The sequence below is a fragment of the Exophiala xenobiotica genome, assembly GCF_000835505.1.
Source record: "Exophiala xenobiotica strain CBS 118157 unplaced genomic scaffold supercont1.6, whole genome shotgun sequence".
Lineage (NCBI taxonomy): Eukaryota > Fungi > Ascomycota > Eurotiomycetes > Chaetothyriales > Herpotrichiellaceae > Exophiala > Exophiala xenobiotica.
In genome coordinates this window covers 3,631,728-3,651,189 of record NW_013562489.1, presented here as the reverse complement: position 1 = coordinate 3,651,189, position 19,462 = coordinate 3,631,728, and the positions used below count along the sequence as shown (strand labels likewise).

The 19,462-nt window shown below is 52.8% G+C and overlaps 5 protein-coding genes across 5 annotated transcripts; 3 read left to right on the top strand and 2 right to left on the bottom strand.

Moving 5' to 3' along the window:
* The first annotated feature begins 4 nt into the window (after nt 1-4).
* PV05_10636 (uncharacterized protein) lies at nt 5-2,224 on the top strand. The gene is made up of 5 exons (XM_013457101.1): nt 5-587; nt 639-1,019; nt 1,071-1,112; nt 1,174-1,207; nt 1,253-2,224. Exons 1-5 carry the CDS (start codon nt 286-288, stop codon nt 2,075-2,077), a joined length of 1,584 nt encoding a protein of 527 aa, XP_013312555.1. The 5' UTR covers nt 5-285; the 3' UTR covers nt 2,078-2,224.
* Nucleotides 2,225-2,379: 155 nt separating this feature from the next.
* On the top strand, nt 2,380-4,491 carry PV05_10635 (homoserine O-acetyltransferase). The gene is made up of 3 exons (XM_013457100.1): nt 2,380-2,651; nt 2,740-3,130; nt 3,181-4,491. The coding sequence occupies exons 1-3, from the start codon at nt 2,603-2,605 to the stop codon at nt 4,265-4,267; spliced, it is 1,527 nt and encodes a 508-aa protein (XP_013312554.1). The 5' UTR covers nt 2,380-2,602; the 3' UTR covers nt 4,268-4,491.
* A 480-nt stretch (nt 4,492-4,971) lies between these two features.
* PV05_10634 (uncharacterized protein) lies at nt 4,972-7,122 on the top strand. Its single transcript, XM_013457099.1, has 2 exons — nt 4,972-5,839; nt 5,889-7,122. The coding sequence occupies exons 1-2, from the start codon at nt 5,348-5,350 to the stop codon at nt 6,984-6,986; spliced, it is 1,590 nt and encodes a 529-aa protein (XP_013312553.1). The 5' UTR covers nt 4,972-5,347; the 3' UTR covers nt 6,987-7,122.
* Nucleotides 7,123-8,487: 1,365 nt separating this feature from the next.
* On the bottom strand, nt 8,488-11,739 carry PV05_10633 (uncharacterized protein). Its single transcript, XM_013457098.1, has 2 exons — nt 9,228-11,739; nt 8,488-9,180 (listed from the first exon to the last, which is right to left on the bottom strand). The coding sequence occupies exons 1-2, from the start codon at nt 11,521-11,523 to the stop codon at nt 8,537-8,539; spliced, it is 2,940 nt and encodes a 979-aa protein (XP_013312552.1). The 5' UTR covers nt 11,524-11,739; the 3' UTR covers nt 8,488-8,536.
* Nucleotides 11,740-11,951: 212 nt separating this feature from the next.
* PV05_10632 (uncharacterized protein) lies at nt 11,952-19,275 on the bottom strand. The gene has a single exon (XM_013457097.1). The coding sequence runs from the start codon at nt 19,081-19,083 to the stop codon at nt 12,130-12,132; it is 6,954 nt and encodes a 2,317-aa protein (XP_013312551.1). The 5' UTR covers nt 19,084-19,275; the 3' UTR covers nt 11,952-12,129.
* Nucleotides 19,276-19,462: the final 187 nt, after the last annotated feature.

Sequence of the window (19,462 nt, the reverse complement as noted above, 5' to 3'; positions counted from 1 at the left end):
CTGGCACAAAGCCAACATCGGCCCCCATTCCGCAAAAGAGGTCATGATGCTGTCTCCTGGGGGTTGGTCCAGCCCATAAGGGATCGATGTTGACTCACCTACCTAGTCACAATGGCCCGCTGCATATCTGCCGGCTGAACGCCAATTTTCCCTTTTGCCTCGGATTGCCTCTTCGTCCGAACTGCTTCCCTGGAAAGGCTTTGCTAGGAGAGTGCCACTGCTAATGATTGAGGCATGAGGTGACTCAGAGAACATTCTTCTCTTTTGACCTTTCCTTCGCTAGGGATGAAATCGGCCATAACCGGTAACAGCATGTCACCCACCGAAAATGCTGCAGCCATGGACGCCATATCTTCTAATCGGTCAAGTTCAGAGGCTACGCGTGACCAACTCACGATAGAACCTGGAGACCTGGAGAAGGTCATGTCAAAGCACGAAGATGCAGATGTGGCAGTCACCATCCAAGAGGCACCTGACTCAAGCATTGTCAATTGGGATGGTCCAGACGATCCAGAGAAACCACTGAACTGGCCTGCCACGAAGAAGTGGATCAATATCGCATTGATATCCAGCATTACCTTCCTGACGTTGGTCGTACCCTAGGAATATTGCATAGTCGCATGCTAACACCATCATAGACCGTTCGCTTCGTCCACCTTTGCACCAGGTGTACCGTTGGTCATGGACGAATTTCACGAAAAGAGTGTCGCTTTGGCGTCACTCGTCGTATCAATCTATGTCCTTGGATATGTTTTCGGGCCTTTGATCATTGCACCTGCTTCGGAACACTATGGTCGTCTACCAGTCTACCACGTCAACACCTTTCTGTTCCTGGTCTTCACCATCGGCTGCTCGAGATCTACCAGTATTTCAATGCTCATTGTTTTCCGGTTCCTAGCCGGTGTGGCAGGATCCAGTCCAATAACGGTTGGGTCGGGAACTATTGCCGACACGTTTAAGCAAGAAGAGCGAGGGAAGGTCATGTCTATATGGAGTTTTCCTATCCTATTTGGTCCTAGGTAAGTTCCCCTACTAGCGATCTGTGCCTTCACGTTACTAAAACTCGACAGTCTGGGTCCTGTGGTGGGATCCTATCTTTCCGCTGCTGCTGGGTGAGTTCCTCCAAGGGATATATGAGCTCTACGTGGATGAAAGAGCTGATAAGATCTGTAGATGGCGATGGGACTTTTATCTTCTATCAATCTGTGTAAGTGCGTCACTACCCTTGCCGACTCACGCTGACAACAGCCAGACCGGTACATTACTGGTGCTTACCGTAATATACCAAAGGGAGACCTATCCGCCCGTTCTTCTAGAGCGAAAAGCGAAAAGGCTCCGGAAGGAGACAGGCAATGCAAAGCTGCGGTCTGCCCTCCAGTCACCCAAGACGCCCCGAGAATTGTTCCTCCTATCCATTGTGCGGCCACTCAAGATGCTGTGTTTCTCACCAATCGTCTTTGGTGTCTCCCTGTACATCGCGGTGACGTACGGATATCTCTATCTATTATTTACGACGGTCACCTTCGTGTTCGAAGACCAATACGGCATCAGTTCGAGCAATGTTGGCCTGGTATACCTGGGCATCGGGCTGGGTCAGCTGGCTGGGCTCTCCATCTTCGGGTACTACTCGGACAAACTGCTGAGGAAATGGGCCAAAGGCGGCGAACTCAAGCCCGAATTTCGCTTGCCTCTCCTGTGGCCAGGCGCATTTTTGATTCCTGCTGGCCTTTTCATGTACGGCTGGTCCGCAGAGTACAAGGTACATTGGATCGTGCCATTGATTGGGACTTTCATCTTTGGGGCTGGAATGATCATGACGTTCATGCCGATCGGCACGTATTTGGTGGATGCTTATACGACTTACGCTGCCAGTGCAATGGCGGCAAACACGGTCCTCCGATCCATAGGTGGCGCACTGCTGCCTCTTGCAGGGCGAAGCATGTATCAGTGTCTGGGCCTGGGATGGGGGAACTCATTGCTTGCTTTCATTGCACTCGGGATGACGCCCATGATTTGGGTGTTTTGCAAGTATGGAGAAAAGATCAGGCATCATCCCAGGTTCAAGCTGAATCTGTGATGATCAGGAAAGGATTTCAATTGCATTGTACAGGCATTTATAACGACGCATACATATGGGCTAGGCAAAAGCGTTGGGATGGCACGACTGGACATACTGTGCGGTACATAGACCAGCATGACGGCGAACAAGGATGGCTATCGTTATGGAGGTTTCGAAGCACAAGGCTGAGCACTGACCTGCCGAGGCTGAAAATTCTCGCTTGCTATTCGCCAATGATGACGCCAGCAGACACTGGTCTGTGAATGGCTTCCTTGATCTCCAACTGCCGATACCGATTTCTCCCCAAGCCTCTGGAGTCATCAATCACAAAAATTGTCTCCGTTTCGACACCCTCTCGATATCCACTCGTAGACCTTCCCACCTCAGGTACGACGACCTGCTGTTTCTGACTCACCATACGAAAGGAGAACCTACAAATATCCCATGCCAATGGATCTCACCTAAGACCTCGTATACACCTTCAACACACCTCCCCCGCAATCTCCGTGGACAAGAAAAAGATTTCCAAAATTGACCGCCGCAATGGCGTCGACAACGGGCAATGGCGAGAGCCATTCTCCCATCCAACTCCGTCAGTGTCTCTCCTCTCCCATCCTTTCTGTCTGCGAGCCCTTATTGCGCTTCGCCCAACATGAGTGAACGGCTACTAAATCCCGTAGAGAGTGCCAATGGCCAACCTGAAAATCCTTACGCGCAACTGGTTTCTGACCAAAAGATCGCTATCGTTCCTTCCTTTACCCTCGAATCGGGCGTCATCCTGAAAAACGCCCCTGTGGCATATACCACGCGCGGGCAACTATCCGAGAACGGAGACAATGCGCTGGTAATATGCCATGCGCTCAGTGGCAGCGCAGACGTGGCAGACTGGTGGGGTCCACTCCTCGGAGGACCGGGACAGGCTTTCGACACGACAAGATTCTTCATTGTCTGCTTGAATAGCCTGGGGAGTCCCTACGGCAGCGCTAGCCCTATGACGAACAAAGATGGCGATCCTACACTGGGAAGATATGGCCCAGAATTTCCTCTTACCACGATAAGAGATGACGTGAAGTGAGTGAGGTGCGGGCCAGCGAGGTGCAAAGGCTGACGATATATTCCAGTATCCATAAAATTGTCCTCGACTCCCTAGGCGTCCGACAAATAGCGTGTGTTGTGGGCGGATCCATGGGAGGCATGCTATGCCTCGAATATGCATATTTTGGAAAAGACTATGTGAGGTGCATTGCACCAATCGCTACATCAGCAACCCACAGTGCTTGGGGGATCAGCTGGGGCGAAGCACAGCGACAAGCTATATATTCAGACCCGAAGTATGAGGATGGATACTACCAATTCGAAGATCCCCCCACCGCAGGCTTGGGGGCTGCGCGCATGTCTGCCCTCCTCACCTATCGAAGCCGAGATTCGTTCGAGGCCCGGTTTGGACGAAACACACCCGACCTTTCGAAGAGGCAGCAAATCAACCAAGAGAATGGCAATGGTAAAGGATCTTACAATGAGCATTGGTCGATTCATAATCACGGCCACAGCCGTGCCAAAGGCTCTCGCCCTGTCTCCCGCAGCGGCACCGTATCGGAATCGCAAAGGGGGGAATCATCGTCATCAGATGACGCGCAGACGGCGACGTTCAAAGATCCTCAGTTCAGTGGCAACACGGAGTACACAGTGCCTGTACCAGTCGTCAGCCGCAAAGGTTCGCGGCCCACCAACCACTACTTTTCGGCCCAGTCGTACCTGCGGTATCAAGGTACGAAGTTTGTGACACGATTCGATGCCAATTGTTATATCGCGATCACGCGCAAGCTCGACACTCATGATGTGTCAAGAAACCGCACGTCCAGCGTGAAGGATGCCTTGGCGCTGATCCAGCAACCTGCCTTGGTGTTAGGCATCGAGTCTGATGGGCTTTTCACGATCGCCGAGCAGGAAGAGCTTGCTAAGGATATTCCCAATGGGCGGCTAGGCAAGATCGATAGCCCTGAAGGGCATGATGCGTTCCTGTTACAGTTTGAGCAGGTCAACAGCTATCTGCTGGGATTCTTCCGAGAATTCCTTCCCGAGATCATGAACAAACCTGGCATTGCGAGCGCCCAAGGTGAAAATGGAGAAGTTAAGGATGGAGTTGGTCAGATGACCAAGAGCAGCACCTTTGGAGAGGCTGAGGTTGGTGATTTGACTGCTTGGTGAGAAGTTGAAACGCGAAAAACCCGGTTCAAAGCGGGATGAATGAGACGAGGAAAGTTCCAGACCCAGTTCAACTCTGGGTACAGGCTTTTGCTCGTCAGAAAGGAGCGAGCTGTATAAACTTGTATCGTTGTCGTCGGTCGAGGCCGCATTCACAAGATACCCGGAGCCAAAGCAGGGTGGGATTCTATATGCAGACAATGAAGACAAAGAATTTAATGTTCGAAGCGATAACCCAACCACTCACAACTCGATGATGTCCGTGGGAGCTGCATACAAGTACCTAGACTGCATCAGGCCAACAGCTCGTAGAACCAAGCCTCTGCGAAGAATTGGCCTTGGAGTGCCTAGAGAGCCTAAAGAGTCTTGGGTGAGCTTAACGCCCAGTGACGCCCCGTACAAGGTCTTATGCCATGCCCGCCACCATGCACAGACTAGGATGAGATAGGGATAGGGCCATGATGGAGCCTAGACACTGCCACATGCAAGCAATTCCAGAGGTTGTTTCAGGCTTGAGCCAGAGTTGATGGGCGCCAGAAATGCATCCACTGATCAGCTGTGGCCTCGTCAGCCCTTGTTCGCGAGTCCCCTGCTCCTGCCTTGCGTCGGGCTATTCTGAATGGGCACGACAGGGGTTTAGTGGTCGTGAGTGGCATCAGTGGTCTCCAATGCACGCCTGAAAGAACTCGTGAGGGCTCTGAGGGCTCCAGCGACATGTTCCTGCACCTAAATTCGACACAATCCAAACCCCAGCCCCAGTCATCTGTTGCGGCGCAGCCTCCTCGTCGCTTCCACCGCTTTGTTGGCCTTTCACCACTCACTCTCTTTGGGCACTCCTACTAAGAAAAGCCAACCCGGTTGACTGTCTCTTTCGCTCTCTTGTTCCATCATCCCACCAGAATCGAAATCGCAAACGCGCTCCCGCTGTACCTGTAATCGAAGTCTTACCTCCTCGTGTTCTGTCTCCGTCGCAACGGCCTGGCGCCCCCTGTTCTCTCGTTTGTACCCTCCGCTTCAATCGCTATGCGATATCGCCCTGAAGAATAAGACAAAAAGCACGGGACATAGCATCGCATTTTCAAGATGGGTTGGCCAAAATGTAACACCACGTTGGAGGACATGGTAATCACAGAAGATCCTATATGGCATGGCAAGACGTTGCACGACCTTGGACTCTATATCGGCGCGATATTCACCTTCATCGCGGTGGTGGTGTCATTATTCCTCATCACAATGCACGCAACGCATTACCTGAAACCATGGGAGCAAAGGCATATCATTCGAATCCTCTTCATGGTCCCTGTCTACGCTGCCGTTTCCCTCCTTTCTTACTACTACTACAACCACAGCGTCTACTTCGAAGTCATTCGAGATTGTTACGAAGCCTTTGCCATTGCCTCCTTCTTCAGTCTGCTTTGCGCATATATTGCTCCCGACCTGCACCAACAGAAAGTCTACTTCAGGACCATTACACCCAAGAAATGGGTCTGGCCCATGAAATACTTCCAAAAATGTACTGGAGGCCCGGACAAAGGCTTCTTGAGAACCCCTAGGAGCGGTCTCACGTGGTTCAATGTAGGTGCCCCCCATTCTCTCTGTCTGCGCAGGCGCTGATGTCTTCTAGGTCATTTGGGTCTGCATTTTCCAATACTGCTTCGTCCGAGTCTTCTTTACCCTGGTTGCGGTCGCCACTCAAGCCGCGGACCTCTACTGCCTGGAATCTCTCAATCCTGCATTTTCACACGTCTGGGTCATGGTCTTCGAATCAATCGGCGTCACAGTGGCCATGTACTGCCTGATCCAATTCTACGTGCAGATTAAGGACGACATTCGACAACACAAGCCCCTGCTCAAGATCACCGCCATCAAATTGGTCATTTTCTTGAGTTTCTGGCAGACCACAACCATCTCCTTCTTGACCAGCTCCGGCGCGATAAAAGCAAGCAACAAGGTGCAGACTCCAGACATCAAAGTCGGAATTCCAGCTCTCTTGCTGTGTGTTGAGATGGCCTTCTTCTCGATTTTTCATATCTGGTCTTTCAGTTGGAGACCGTACCTGCTAGGTTCGAAAGAACTATTGGCCGAGGCCGTTCCAGGAGAAGACTCGCGTCTTTCATATCAGGGCGGCTTCATGGGAGTGAAGGCTTTGTGGGATTCGTTCAATGCTTGGGACATGTTGAAAGCGACCGGTCGCAGCGCCAGATGGCTCTTCAAAGGTCGCAAGCATCGTCACACCGACTCGAGTTACGACATGTCGCGCAAGAACACGACCGCAAGTGAATATGCCCAGGGCCAAAAGATGTCCAATTTCAGCGGACCAACTGCATACACTGGCGCTCCCCCACCACCTCAATACGGTGGTGAAGAGGGCGTCAATTTGCTCGCCAACAGCCAGAGTATGCCGACATCTCGTCCTGCCATGCCGAGAAGGGAGAGTGACCCTAGTGAGGCGCCCGAGTATTACGATCAGGGCGACATTGGCGTTGCGACAACGACATATGACGACAAATATACGCCGCGATACAACCAACCCCAATCGAATTCCGCGCCTTATCCTGGCCCTAGTGGGCAAGAGAGTGGTGTAGTCGCGGCACCTTATCCGCACTCAGTCCGAGAGCCGTTTGGACAACCAAGTCGAGACAACAGAATGTCAATGCCGTACATGCCGCCTCCTCGAAGTCCGCAGCCGAATCATGGTGAAAACAGGGACAACTTTTTGTAAAAACAGAATATCTGGTTATGGGCTATGACTTGATGAATAGTAATGTGAATGGGAATGGTGTAGCCTCTTCTTTGAATCAACTTTTGAAAAACGGAGTTCTGGTCGGCAATTGGACTCTGCGCGCAATCTGATCGACGATACCTTTTTTTCTCCTGCTGGCCGGCTGTGACTCTCTTTATGCCAATTCATCTCGATTGTCCCTCTCCATCGTTCTGCGCGAGTTCGACATGACGTAGTAGACGGCGTTTCTCGCAATTAGAAGATCAACCAGGAGAGTAACTGACGAGTTGGTCTTTGATCGAGTTTCGACGAAAGCATCCTTTTCCATATCTTTTCCAATGTCATTGCCACCATCATCTTCATATGCGACAGCACAAACGGAATGGCCCTCTGCTGTTTTCGTGAAACCTGAAATTCGGCGTCTTCTCGCTCATTTCTACTATTTGCTCGATATTCCAGACCCCAGTATCGGCCACCGCTTCGCCGACGAAGTCTTCACGCCAGACGGGGTCATGTTCGGTATGGGGCCCGGGTTTCACGGTGAAGGTCAGTACGAGTACACCTGTGCCCTCCCTCTTGCGCGGTCTGCATAAGTTTTTTTATTTCCCCACCACTGACACTCAGGCCCTATGGGCTGAGGGGCTGCAGCTGAGATCCGCAAGTCACGAGAGAACGCGTGGTCGGACTACGTGTCGAGGAGACATGAGATCTTGCGCGTGTACACGCACGACGCCGACGGGTTGGACCTGTTGGTCATTGGCCGCGTCGATATGGGTCTTCGCGCGAACAGCAGCAGCAGCAGCAGCAGCAACGGGAAAGCAGGGAAGATTGTTCGGGAAGAATTTATAGCGAGGTTTGTCGTCGTCGATGACGGGAGCTTGGAAAATGGCGAAGGACCAAGGTTGAAGTACAGTCGTGTCTGGTCGGTAAGTTACAGTGTACGGAGTGTTTTGCCCCGTGAGTTTCTTTGGCGCAGTAGTTTACTACGGTCTCCTGGGTGCCTGGGTATCATACGATTTGGCCTTTGGGTGCCGTTCGAGGACAAACAGCAGCGAGGACAGTGGTGTGGTGAGGTGCCCACTGTGGCTACAGCAGTTGGACCTCGCATTCCACAGAGGCGCTCGTGATACACCAACGGTCATCACTGCTCTTTCTCCTCGAACGGCACCCAAGCGCCAAATTATGCGACTTACTGTACCTACCCAGGTACCCAGGACATAGTGATACTCGTATGGAGGGCGTCTCTGCCTCCCTCGATGTTTGCAGCACACGCGATGGGTGACGGGTAACGCAACATGCTGACCTAAGTACTGGGAAAGAATATGGAGCCCATCATGGCTGCACTCCGAGAAGAGTAAACCAGCATCACTCCCGATGGCACGCCCTCCCCCTATCCTTGCCGGGAGACAACATGCGGTAAAGACCGATATATAAGCTACCCCAGCAGAGTGTAGTGGAAGCCAGGGTCTGGTGCCATCAGGTGGTGCAGATCTCAAAGACGGCAGGGGATACCGACAAGTACTTCATTTGTTGTCATTGTTCTTTCACATTTATGTCCAGTACGGCGCTTTGAGCCCCGTCAAACTATTCAAGATGCCCTCATGGTCGCCAGTGTCTTCCTTCTTCCTCTGCCCACTCAACTCCATCTGGATGGCACGGTGAACATGAACTAGCCAGTCAACATAGCTCTGGGCCTCGTTGTTGCGATCTTCGACCAGCATTCGAGCGTACTCGAATTCTGAGCCGTCCAGTCCTTGTCTGGCCAGAGTAAAAGATGCGGCCTTGCTGCCTCGCACTGTCGAGAGGTATTGGAGCAAGTTACGCACTTGTGCGTTAAGGTGAGTATCCAGGATGGGAAGCTCGTTCATCATAGGGTCTAGATCCTGCAGACTGCTCGTGCCTTCGCCGAAAAGGTCTTCCAACAGGTTCGGTGACACTTGTGCGTGCAACCAAATCAGTATGACCTGTCCATTGTCCACCAAGTACACGCCACCTTCCTCTACGCGACCAAATGAGGCCCGAAGAGTTGGAGGGACAACCAGTTGCATCGTTTCAGCATTGGCGAAACAGTCCTCAGGAGCCATGTTGTGCAAGGCATAAATACGAGGGTAGAGATACAATGCTGTTTCTGTCACACCAGAAGACCTCATGAATCGTGCAGAGTGTACGCGGCGATCGGTCGGCTCGACGCCACCTGCGAATCGTAAGCATCAACACGTCGGCTGACATAGTGCGACATACCTTTGAACGCTCGGCTTTTGATCAGCCCCAACATGTACATGGCGAACTCCTTGAGATGCTCTGGGAGTACCAATTGACCAGGCGGGTGGGACCCCGAGAAATTTTTCCGATAACCAGCAAGAATATCAATAGTCTTCTCAGTAATGCTGGCCCGAATGTCCTTGAGTGACTTTTCGGCCACTTTAGCGGATGCCTCTTTTGCGATGATGTTCACAACAGCATCTTGGTCGACTGTTCGCATGGTTTCGGTGGCGCCTTCATTGACGCCAGCGACCACATTGATGCACCTGACTCTTCTCTGCCCTGTTGCGGAAGTGTAGAGAAGTGCCGCCTGAAAATGGGCATCCAGTTTAGAATCCAGCTTGCCGTCGTAAGAGAACAAAACACCAATAGCCTTGTCGGCGTCGACTGTACCAATTTCCAGGTCGGCACCAAACGTGTGTTGGAGGAACGAACCATAGTATGAGGCGACCTGCAATCCATTCGAGCATCGGACCTTCATCAGCGCTTGGTAGCCTGTCTCACGGTGCAGGGAATGCTTGATCTCGGTTTGGAGCTTGAGCGTATCCCGCGGTGCGACAAAATTGGGATAGAAGAACATTTCTCCGCCAGTCAATCGTGACAAATGCCCGATTGTTGCCACATCCATATAGCCGCCACCCGCTGCTGCAAGGAAGAAGTCAACTCCAATGCCCGCGGTCACCATTGCACCAGCAGTCTTCTTCCACCCTGGGTGCTCGGTTGTAAACAGCTTTCTCTCAGCATCTGTGTCACGGCCTTTGCCGTCATCGCGTAAGTGCAGTCTTCCTGGTCCCCATGTGGGTAGCGTTGAGAGGGAACATATCACCTTGCCTCCTGTAGATGCCATAGCCGCCAATGCTGCATTCAGAACCGGTAACAATGTGGGCTCCGGATTTTTGATGGTCGAAAACATAGTGGGTATTGACTGGAGAAGGGAAGTGATGACCTCCTTGGAATCTTGTGGGTCAACAAACAGTCCCTCTGACAAAGGCACAAAAGGGTCGTCAAGATCCGTCATCACCATCATTTGAGCAGTTGCCAGACCGGTCGTCAGATTATAGAATTGGATCTCTTTGTCGTAAGTGACGATGCCGATCTTGGCGCCTGCTGGAAGTTTTTGGGAATTTCCATCTTCCTCTGTCACGTCTTCTCTCTCATGCCCGTACAGTGCGTCCAGGATCCCTTGGCACACCGACGCGAGGAAGCCTCTATTGATGGCTTCCTGCGTGATGTCGATCAGGAACAACCATCGCAAAGGTTCGGGTTCTTTCGTATAATACTCTTTGGGCACTAAGAATTCCACAGTGCCCATCATAAGCTCCGGTCTTTGCATGCGATCAACTCTTATGCCGGCCACATCGGTCGGAGCAAAGTACTCGGGAGGGACATCATTGGGAAAATTGCACATATTGCAGACCAATTTGCTTCCGCCAGATCTGAAAGTCATGAAGGGATTGACATAGGTTCTGCATCGCCGACAACGGGGAGGACCGATTTCACCAAAGTCGAGAACAGGGACAGGCGGTTCACCCTCTTGTAACGGAGCGAATGGTTGCAAGACAAGGCCCAATGGAAGTCCTGTCGATGCAAGCGCCTCAGATGTGGATGGAATGTTGTTGACCGTCAGCCGGGCAAATTTTGGGGACGAGTTTCCCTGATCGTGAGCGATGAATGGTACGGCCCCAGGAGGCGGAAGGTGCTTTTCCATCGTAGCATGTACGTTTACCTGGTAAAATTGTGTTGCCAGGTCTCGGGACTTTGCTACACTCGGTATTTGTTCTGGATCAACACGACCTTGAGTTGTGACGGCCTCCTCTCCCATCCTCAACTTGTCCCCAGGAGTGACAAAGCTTTGTGCAGGTTGGCCAGGAATTGTACCGGGCACAGCCTGGGCGTCATTGACGAACTGAGGACCGCCCAGCGCCCCTGGATGAGCAGCGTTGCCCATGGGAGCAGGAGCCGGGGCTGGCCCAATATCATGATATGCATGCCTCTCTTTCTTTCGATGCGATCGTGCAGGGACACCTGACACATCCAGACCTCCCATCTGCCCAGCAAGGCCATTCATAGCATCGTGTTGTTGGTTATCCGATTGTACGGCGTGCTGACCAGCATACTGCGGGGGCTGTGGGCTGGCAGTTTGCTGGTATCCAGGTTGCGGGCTAGCCGTCTGCGGGAAGTAAGAGGAAGGTTGTTGCGCTCGAGGGTCGTGAAATCTCGGGTCTCGGTAGGGTTGGCCAGCACCACCGCCGTAGGGTGCGCCGTAGTTTGCCATCCTGTGATACTAGTGTTCTAGGACAGGGACGACGTCGGTCTTCGCTTCATAGTGACATCGGCCTGGGTGGAATTGGTGCAGGCGAGTATGTGGCGCGCGACGACGTCAAAGCAGACAGCCTCTTATTATCTGACCTTGAAGAGCGCGTCCTTGAGGTATGGCATAGGTGTCCTGAGTGAGTAACACAAAGTCGAGATCTAGATGAGCTCTTGTTTGTTCCATGCCAATTGCGGATGCGCATGAAGTGTCAAAAGCCACACTTTCTCCAAGAAAATAAGCCTCACCGTCAGACAAAAGTAGATGTGGCGTGCCACTTGAAATCCAACACCAATGTCGCAGTTAAAAGCCATGGTCAGACAATTGAATATTCTCCGTTCAGCTTTCCTCACGCCCATCAACACCAGTACTTAAATGCGTTCAAGTTGTTCATGAGATCTGTTCATCATTTTGAGTGTAATAAGACAATTTGCCTAGAATTTTATCGCTCTGAACAAGAGCTGGCAAGATCCTTTCGTCGGCATTGTGCCAGAGCCTCAGCCTTGCCTTCCCATCGATGTCATCCACATTCCATCCTATCGAAGTCTCTCAGCTCCATCCTCCAGAAGATCATGGTCCACGTCTAGGTCGCTTGCTTTCACTGGCAATTCTAGCACCACCTCTACCGCCCATGCCTTGTCCAGGTCCTCCGCCATGTGATGGAGCCTCTTCACTTCTACCATGCTTTCTCGAGGATTGTTGATCATCCCTAGGTGGTCCAGACCTTGCATAACCTCCTCTCCTGTCACTGCCTTCTTGGGAATACTGCTCCCTTCGAGCTGGCCTGTCGTCCTTTCTGGCGGAGTCACCCGCAGCCTGCTTGTCATCTCGACCATCTCTGCTCTCCCTCTCGCCTCGATGGTCTCGATCTCCGCGCGTATCATCGTGCCGACTAGTATGCCGAGATGATCTTCTTTCAGACCCCCGTTCCTCCATAAGCTCGGCTCTGCGATCTCTATTGCTGTCATGCCGCGAAGGAGCTGGTCGCGCGCCAACAGGTACATCATTGGGGTTCTGAGTCGGGAAGAGATCTTTTTGTGGAAAGAACCCATTTGAGCTTGAGTTGTGGTTTGCTGGAGGGCCAGCAGGCGGCGGCGGCGGAGGCGGAGGTGCCATGCCAGAAGGCATACCGAAAGATTCTCCACCTTGCCTCATGCCCCGTCCGCGGATTGATGTACCAGCTTGAGCGAGTGTATTGTTGACAGCCGTCAGCGGGTGGCGGTTATTACGTCCAGAACGGCCTCCCAGATCCGACCCATGAGGTCCGGAAGGCGGACCTCTGGATGCTGGCGAAGGTCCTGACGGGGCACCAGGGGGAGCATTACCTCTGGGTCCTGATGGAGGATGACTCTGCTGTGGCGACTGCGGCGGCAGAGTAGATTTTGGTGTCTCAGGCGTCGCAGACTCAATCTGATTCAAGCGAGATGGATGAATACCAGCAGGATCTGAAGACGTGCCTGGTGAGGACGCTTGTTCATTGTACGAACTCGTCCGACCGTGTCGCCTCGAGGGTCCAGTGGGAGTTGGTCTTTCATTACCAGAGCTGGGAAGGTTTTGTGTGTTCAACGGTGGCGCCCTCATTGGCGGTGGCCCTCCGGGTGCTGCTCTACTACGAGGGCCAGACGGAACGTCGGAATCCTGCTGTTGCTCAGGACCGCGTGAGCTTGCAGACCGCTGTGGTTGATGTTCTCGCTCGAGCCGGCCATGTTGCATGTCAATCGGCGGTGCTTGTCTGGAATCTCTCTTAAATCCTGCATGCCCGCTGGAACGAGAGCTTGGCCCGAAAGAAGGCTCCGTCGCTGAAGATGAATGCGGCGGCGGTCGTGTTGAAGGTGGCTCTGATCGGTGGTTAGGAGGAGGCCGTTCATCTCCATCACGACGTGAATGAGGCCGTCTATCTTCCTCTCTACGAGGAGAGGTAGGACGCGAGGATCTTGAGGATCTATCTGCCCCGGGTCCTCGCGTTGCTGAGGCCGAACGTTGGTCGGAGCCACCCTCGATCAAGGCTGCGCGGGCCGGATTGATCGCAGGCTGCGAGGACGGCGTCGCTGATCCTTCCTTCGGAGTCGCTTGATCGGCTTCTTTTCTCGGAGGGGCCTGGGTGCTCGATGTTCCTGGCTCAGAAGGTATTGCCGGCCGTGATCTAGGTGTTGACTCGCGGTCTCGACCATCTCGGCCGCGATCAGAGACTGGTGGCAGACGGGTCGGTGGTCGTTCTCTCTCTGGTGGCAAGGGTCGATCATACGGTTTGCTTCTTTCTGATTCTCGACTGTATCCACGTTCCTCACGGCCCATTTGCGGGGGCCCATCCGGCCTCTCGTACCTCCGAGCGTGACGGTCAAATGCCTCAACGGGCGGCTCTGGTCCTCTGTAACCGGACCTCGCATCCCGACTATGGCTCACTCGAGGGTCAGGACTTGGTCTGTGGGGATCATTCTGCAGTCTTGACGATGTACGGGGACTTTCTCGGCTGCCCGTGCGGAGATCAGGGAGGTCTGGTCGACTGGGTAGGGTTGCTGGAAGCGGGCGTGATGGTGGTGGTGACACACGTCTTGGGAGACTCTGAGGTCTACCTGCTTCAGGACGAATTGGCCTACCGTCTTGCTTGGCGGTCGAATTCGTGTCCGGACCCGGCCTAGTAGGCGTAGAAGAACCGTTGGGTGCTGCCAATCGTGACGCTGGTCGAGATGCTGGTCTCGAGGCCTCCGCTGACGGCGCAGAGGTCGCGCCTCCAACTTGCGTGTCCTTCTTGCCGCCGAGTGGCATGTCGTCTTCCTTGGTAGAAGCATCTGTCATGACGGTATCCTTGACTTCACCATCCTCGCCATTCTTGATCGGCGTGTCCGACGCATTGCGGGAGGCTTCGGTCTTTGATTGGGAGGATGCCTGACCTTGCTCTCCAACCTTGTCCGAACCTTGTCGAAACGCTTGTGGATCAATCCATACTTTCTCCCTCCTATGTAGCGCGCCAAGCAAAGCCTGGGATGAGACCTTCAAATCTTCCTTGTCTGAATCGCGGAGCTTATCAACAGCTTTTTGAAGTCCTGTTCCATGGACATTGATAACTGGGTAGACGGCCGAGATAGCTCGTAACACCGAAATTGCGTTCCGAACGTGCATGTACTCTGGGGAACCCAGGCACCTCTGCAATGCTGCATATAGACTGCCGTGCCATTTATAAAGCACTCTGCGGAAACTCTCGAAATCCAGCAGAGAGACTACCTTTCCACTCTCCACCTTCATGGCGAAACCGGGCAGATTTTTCTTGCTACCCCAAGCTTCTCTTTCATAAGTTGTTTTGGCGCTGTGCCAGCGAGAGAGATCTTTGAGCACCTCGTTGAGAAATCTTCCGAGATTGTCTGCCTCTTTGGAAGTGCACGTGAATACCAGCGATACGAGCCGTGGCGTCTTGAAAATCAAGTCGTAAAAACCAAGCGTCCTGAAGTTGGGTGTTCCAGCTCCGTGCAAGAACTTGACAAACTTGAAGCAGAAGTAGGCATCCAGTGGCGAGGAAAGGAGCCGAGGAAGAAAACAGTGCTCGATCAAGGCCGTGTTAAGGTCCTTGTCCCTTCTGGCCATTCCAAGGAACCATTGATCCTTTTCGCGCTGAAGTCGGGCCTTGCTTTCAGCAAATGCCTTCAGATGTTGCTTGTTCTCGGCTAGCAGCTTATCGATAAGATCCGCGATCTCCTTCTTTGCAAGTTCTTTCTTCTTCGTGCCGGACACGCTCACGTCCGAGCGATCTGCGGAGATGGCAGCGATCTTCTTGTGTTGTCGGGACAGCTCATCCTCGTATGATTTGCCTGGGATTGTAATGTCATATAGCGAAAGTTGCCAGAAGGTGGCGTAGAAGCCAGTGCCAATTTGCTCAACCACCTCCTCGGGTAATGATGGCTGGATGGCTGTCATCACGTCTCGCATAACAGGATGCCAACAATTTTCTGCGGGTGTGTCGGAAGGGCCAGGAGTCTTACAACTTGAGTCTGGATCGAGACTCGGACCATTGAAATCGACTTCGCTCGATGGACCGCCAGCCGCAATATCGGTCTCGACAGCTTCGCCGTCCTCTTCCGAGCCGCCGTTGATATGATCTGACATTTCGACGTCGCCACCGACTGCCTTCTCTCCGATATCGTCAGCCCGCTGATCTTTGGCATTCTCCCTGTCGAACTCGACAATTTGCTTTGAGATGGTCGGTCGACTAATCCAGAATGCGATTTCAGGGCGAATCTCATAGTCAACAAGGAGACTGACCACATCAGGTATGGTTGACCTGAAATCTTCGGCGGAGAGGTTAGTACGCAGCAAGTCGAGGTACTGGATCATCACTCGATGTACTTCATCGTAGGTATTTCCGATAGCCTTCAGTGGCACGTCACCCTCCTCAAACACACAAACCTGCCGTTGTTGAGCCATGGATATCAAGAACTTGGCTGCCAGCCCAGTGTCTTGAAGTGATTTCACCAGTCGTTCCGAGGTCTTTTTCGAATCATGACGCCGGTCAAGGAGTTGGAGTATTGTCTGAGATTGCAGCAATGGACCACCGCCCATTGCTTGTAATTGTGCGTCATTGTAATTTGTGTCCGTTGCAATTCCACCCATGGCGAGAACGATTTGCTCCAACATTTTGAGATCTGTTGTGTTGCCGTGTTCAAGCTGCTCCACAACATACTGCAAAATCGGGCCCGGCCTCATCATGCCGTACCGTTTGTAGATCTTGCCAGCGAAATGAGCGAGAGCCGAAAGCCAGCGGCTGGTGAACATGCCGCCCTCTTGGGTACGACTTCTTCCGGCCTTTGCCATCGAGCTAACGATTGCCCAAGTGAGGACATCGTACCCAAGGTCAGTGAAGTACCGGGCGCCTTCTACAAAGACTTCTGCAATGCTGTCGTACACCTCGATTTGAGTCAGAGCAGTGGTGATGACGATATGAGGATTGGCGAATGCAATTTTGGCAAGAGCTCGAGCCATTGGCCGTACATTCGTGTTGGAAATACGCTTCAAGATGTCTTTTGTCTCCGCCCGCGCTTGATCGAAAGCCGCTTTGATATCCGGGTTTCGAGACGTTCTTCCAGAAAGCCACTCCAGATACATCAAGTACCGTACACTAACTGGGAAGTTGCTGATCAGTTCAAAGACCTCATTGACCACTCCTGCGTTGGACTTTGTCAAACTGAGTGAGGGCAGCAGAATGCGTTTACTCAGATCCAACCAGCGCGAGCGATTGCGCTCCGACCGATCGGCCTGCAGACTGTGTTTGCCGATGCGGGCGATCTTAAGGAGCAGGCCAGGATCGTGACCGATTTTCACACCCACTAAAGGTAGGAGAGTCTCACAGAGTGTAAAGACATCGTCGACCGACTGACAGACTGGAATGTTGTCATTCCACTCGTCCCAGTAGAAGCGATAATCAGTTCCATCCACACTGTCATTGCGGTCAAGCAAGGCCCATCTGAGAAGTTTCCGCTCTGGTGTATCGACAATCTTCACTTGGCCCTTTTGAAAGCCAGGTACATCAGTCTCGTAGCTGGGGTTTCGTGCACGCAGAGTGTGACGATCTCGCAACGGCTGAATATCGCCATAGACTTTGCCTAGGCAGTGGTGCAAGATGCGGTGAACATATTCCGGGAGATCTGGAAAGAGGTCCATCAACCAAGGAAATCGGCCTAAAATGAACAGAGCCTCAGGAAGTGCTCCAATGGCGAGGAGACTTTTCAGCAAAAGGACCTTTTGATCCGCTGGCTCGTTTGCGTCCCTCGGAGCGACTTTCTCGGTGTCAGCTTCTCTGGACGGAGTACTGGCGCGAGTAGTTGAATCTTTCAGGCGGGCAGGAACAGGCGCTGTATCATCTGCAAGAGCACCGGCCATCAACAATGCATTTTTTGCACCTGCGCCAGGCCTTGCAGCCCGTTCTCTCTCAGCCTTTTCCTTTGTCTTTTGTTGTTTCAGCTCCTCCATTTCTTCGTCACTTCTCCAGATGTGAGGGTACAGGTCTTTCAGAGAGATGAACCCAATTTTGATCAGAAGAGCGGACAGATAGATGAGGTTGTCAGGAAGCACATCCGTCTCGTCGCGTGCTGGAGAAGACGAATAGAAGCGGAGTTTGAAACCGAGGAGCTGTGCAGCGTCACGATTTCCTGGTGGTGGTACAATCCCGGTCTCTCGTATCCACTGCGCCAAAAGATCGTCGCCAGAGGCTGCAGATGCCGAAATCATCTGCTCTTGGGTGACTCCTGTTCGGCCGAGGAGGTGAAATGCTTGTAGGCCTTTTTCCCGTGCCTGAGGCCAGAAGTCTTCGTCACGTGCCTGAGTTTGTGCAGCAACCATGTCCTTTTGCTCCTCTGTTAGATGCCAATCAGAAGAGCCCGGAAGCGCCCACAGAGGGAGACCAGCCAGGGAAGGATTGTTTTTGGAATGGAGCGCAGGCCGAGGCCACCAGGGACTAGCACGGAGAAACTTGACAAAGAATCGAAACTGTTTGACAAGGACCGCACCAAAGACATCAAGAACGACGTCAAGACTCCGGCCGACATCGAGGTCAAAGGCTCCAATCATTGCTTTGACCTTTTCGACCGTTTCTTCAACAATTTCGGCGGTGGGAGGCTCATTTCCGCTCGTGGTGAACAGCTCAGTCATCAACTTAGCAAACCCTTCAGACTCTTCTCGCATCAGATTGAAATTGGCTTGACGGTATAGCAAGTTGGTCTGCTTTCTGATATTCATGCGACTGAACGTGTTTCTTATCAAGTCCAATTTTTCGAGCAGAGGTGCGTCCAACTCCAGGCGAAGTAGTTCATAGGGAATCTCTGCGGTAAGCAGGAAGGCAGACAAGCGATCGGTGGGGAGGTTGGACGTGGCTTCGAAGATGATGGATATTGAGTCGAGGAGTACGGTCTGAAGGGGTGTCGGCCTGGACGCAGCCTGGGCGCCTTTCGCAGGAGCCTCTGTTTCGATCATTGTTTTCACCAACTTGCCGGCATCGAAGGGGTCTAGTCGTCCGTAGATAACGGAGTGGCATAGTTCCTGCATTATGGCGGAGCTTTTGGCTGTGTCATGCTCCTGTAGTGCGGCCAGGCCCTGCCGTAAGACATCCTCCATCCCGCCGGTCTGCCACGAATCGCAGACTTCGACCGTGAAATAAGTGTAACTGTAGGGCTGAGTCTCGGCAGGAGGGCTCGTCAACGTAGCAACGGAAGGCGTAGGAGCCTGGGTCGTAGACATGATGCCGTTCATACTGCTCAACTCTTTGTCTGCGGAGGGCGCCTTTACAGTCGTGGCGGCGCTCTCGTCGGTATTGTTGACCGGGCTAGACGCGCTGGCACCACCTCGACCACCCCTACTGGATCTTCTTCCACCTCTGCCTCGCGACTGCGTATAGTCGCGCTCATTGCTCGGTGAGTGGAAGTTGCCCTGCTGGGCTAAGTTGAGACTTCCTGGGCGATGCGGCGAAGGACGTGAATATTGTTGATCGTCAGAGTATGTGCGATCCCCTCTCTTCCTCTTACCTCCACCTGGAGGGGGCATGCCTTGCTCTCTTCACAAATGGTGGCGGTGGGGAGGATTGAGATGATCTTGCTGTCACTTCTATCATGAGGCAGGCTGCGACATCCGAACGCGATGGAGGAAAATTTGATCTAGAAGGAAAAATGAAGACTTCGGCGACCAAGAGCGCACTTGGCGTGTGATACAGCTAGGTAAAGTCTTCCAGACCCGCCGCAAAGCAGAGTGATAGTAATGGTGTTGATGTTCTTTTCACATCGATGTATGCATTCAAAATGAGGGCCAAATTGCTCCGCGACGAGTCCCGTGATCCCGTGATTCAATCACATGACAAGGCTGAGTCTTCATGGCGAGGCTGTTACAGCCAACCAAGTGAAACTCGTGGCAGGCTAGCCTTTCATTT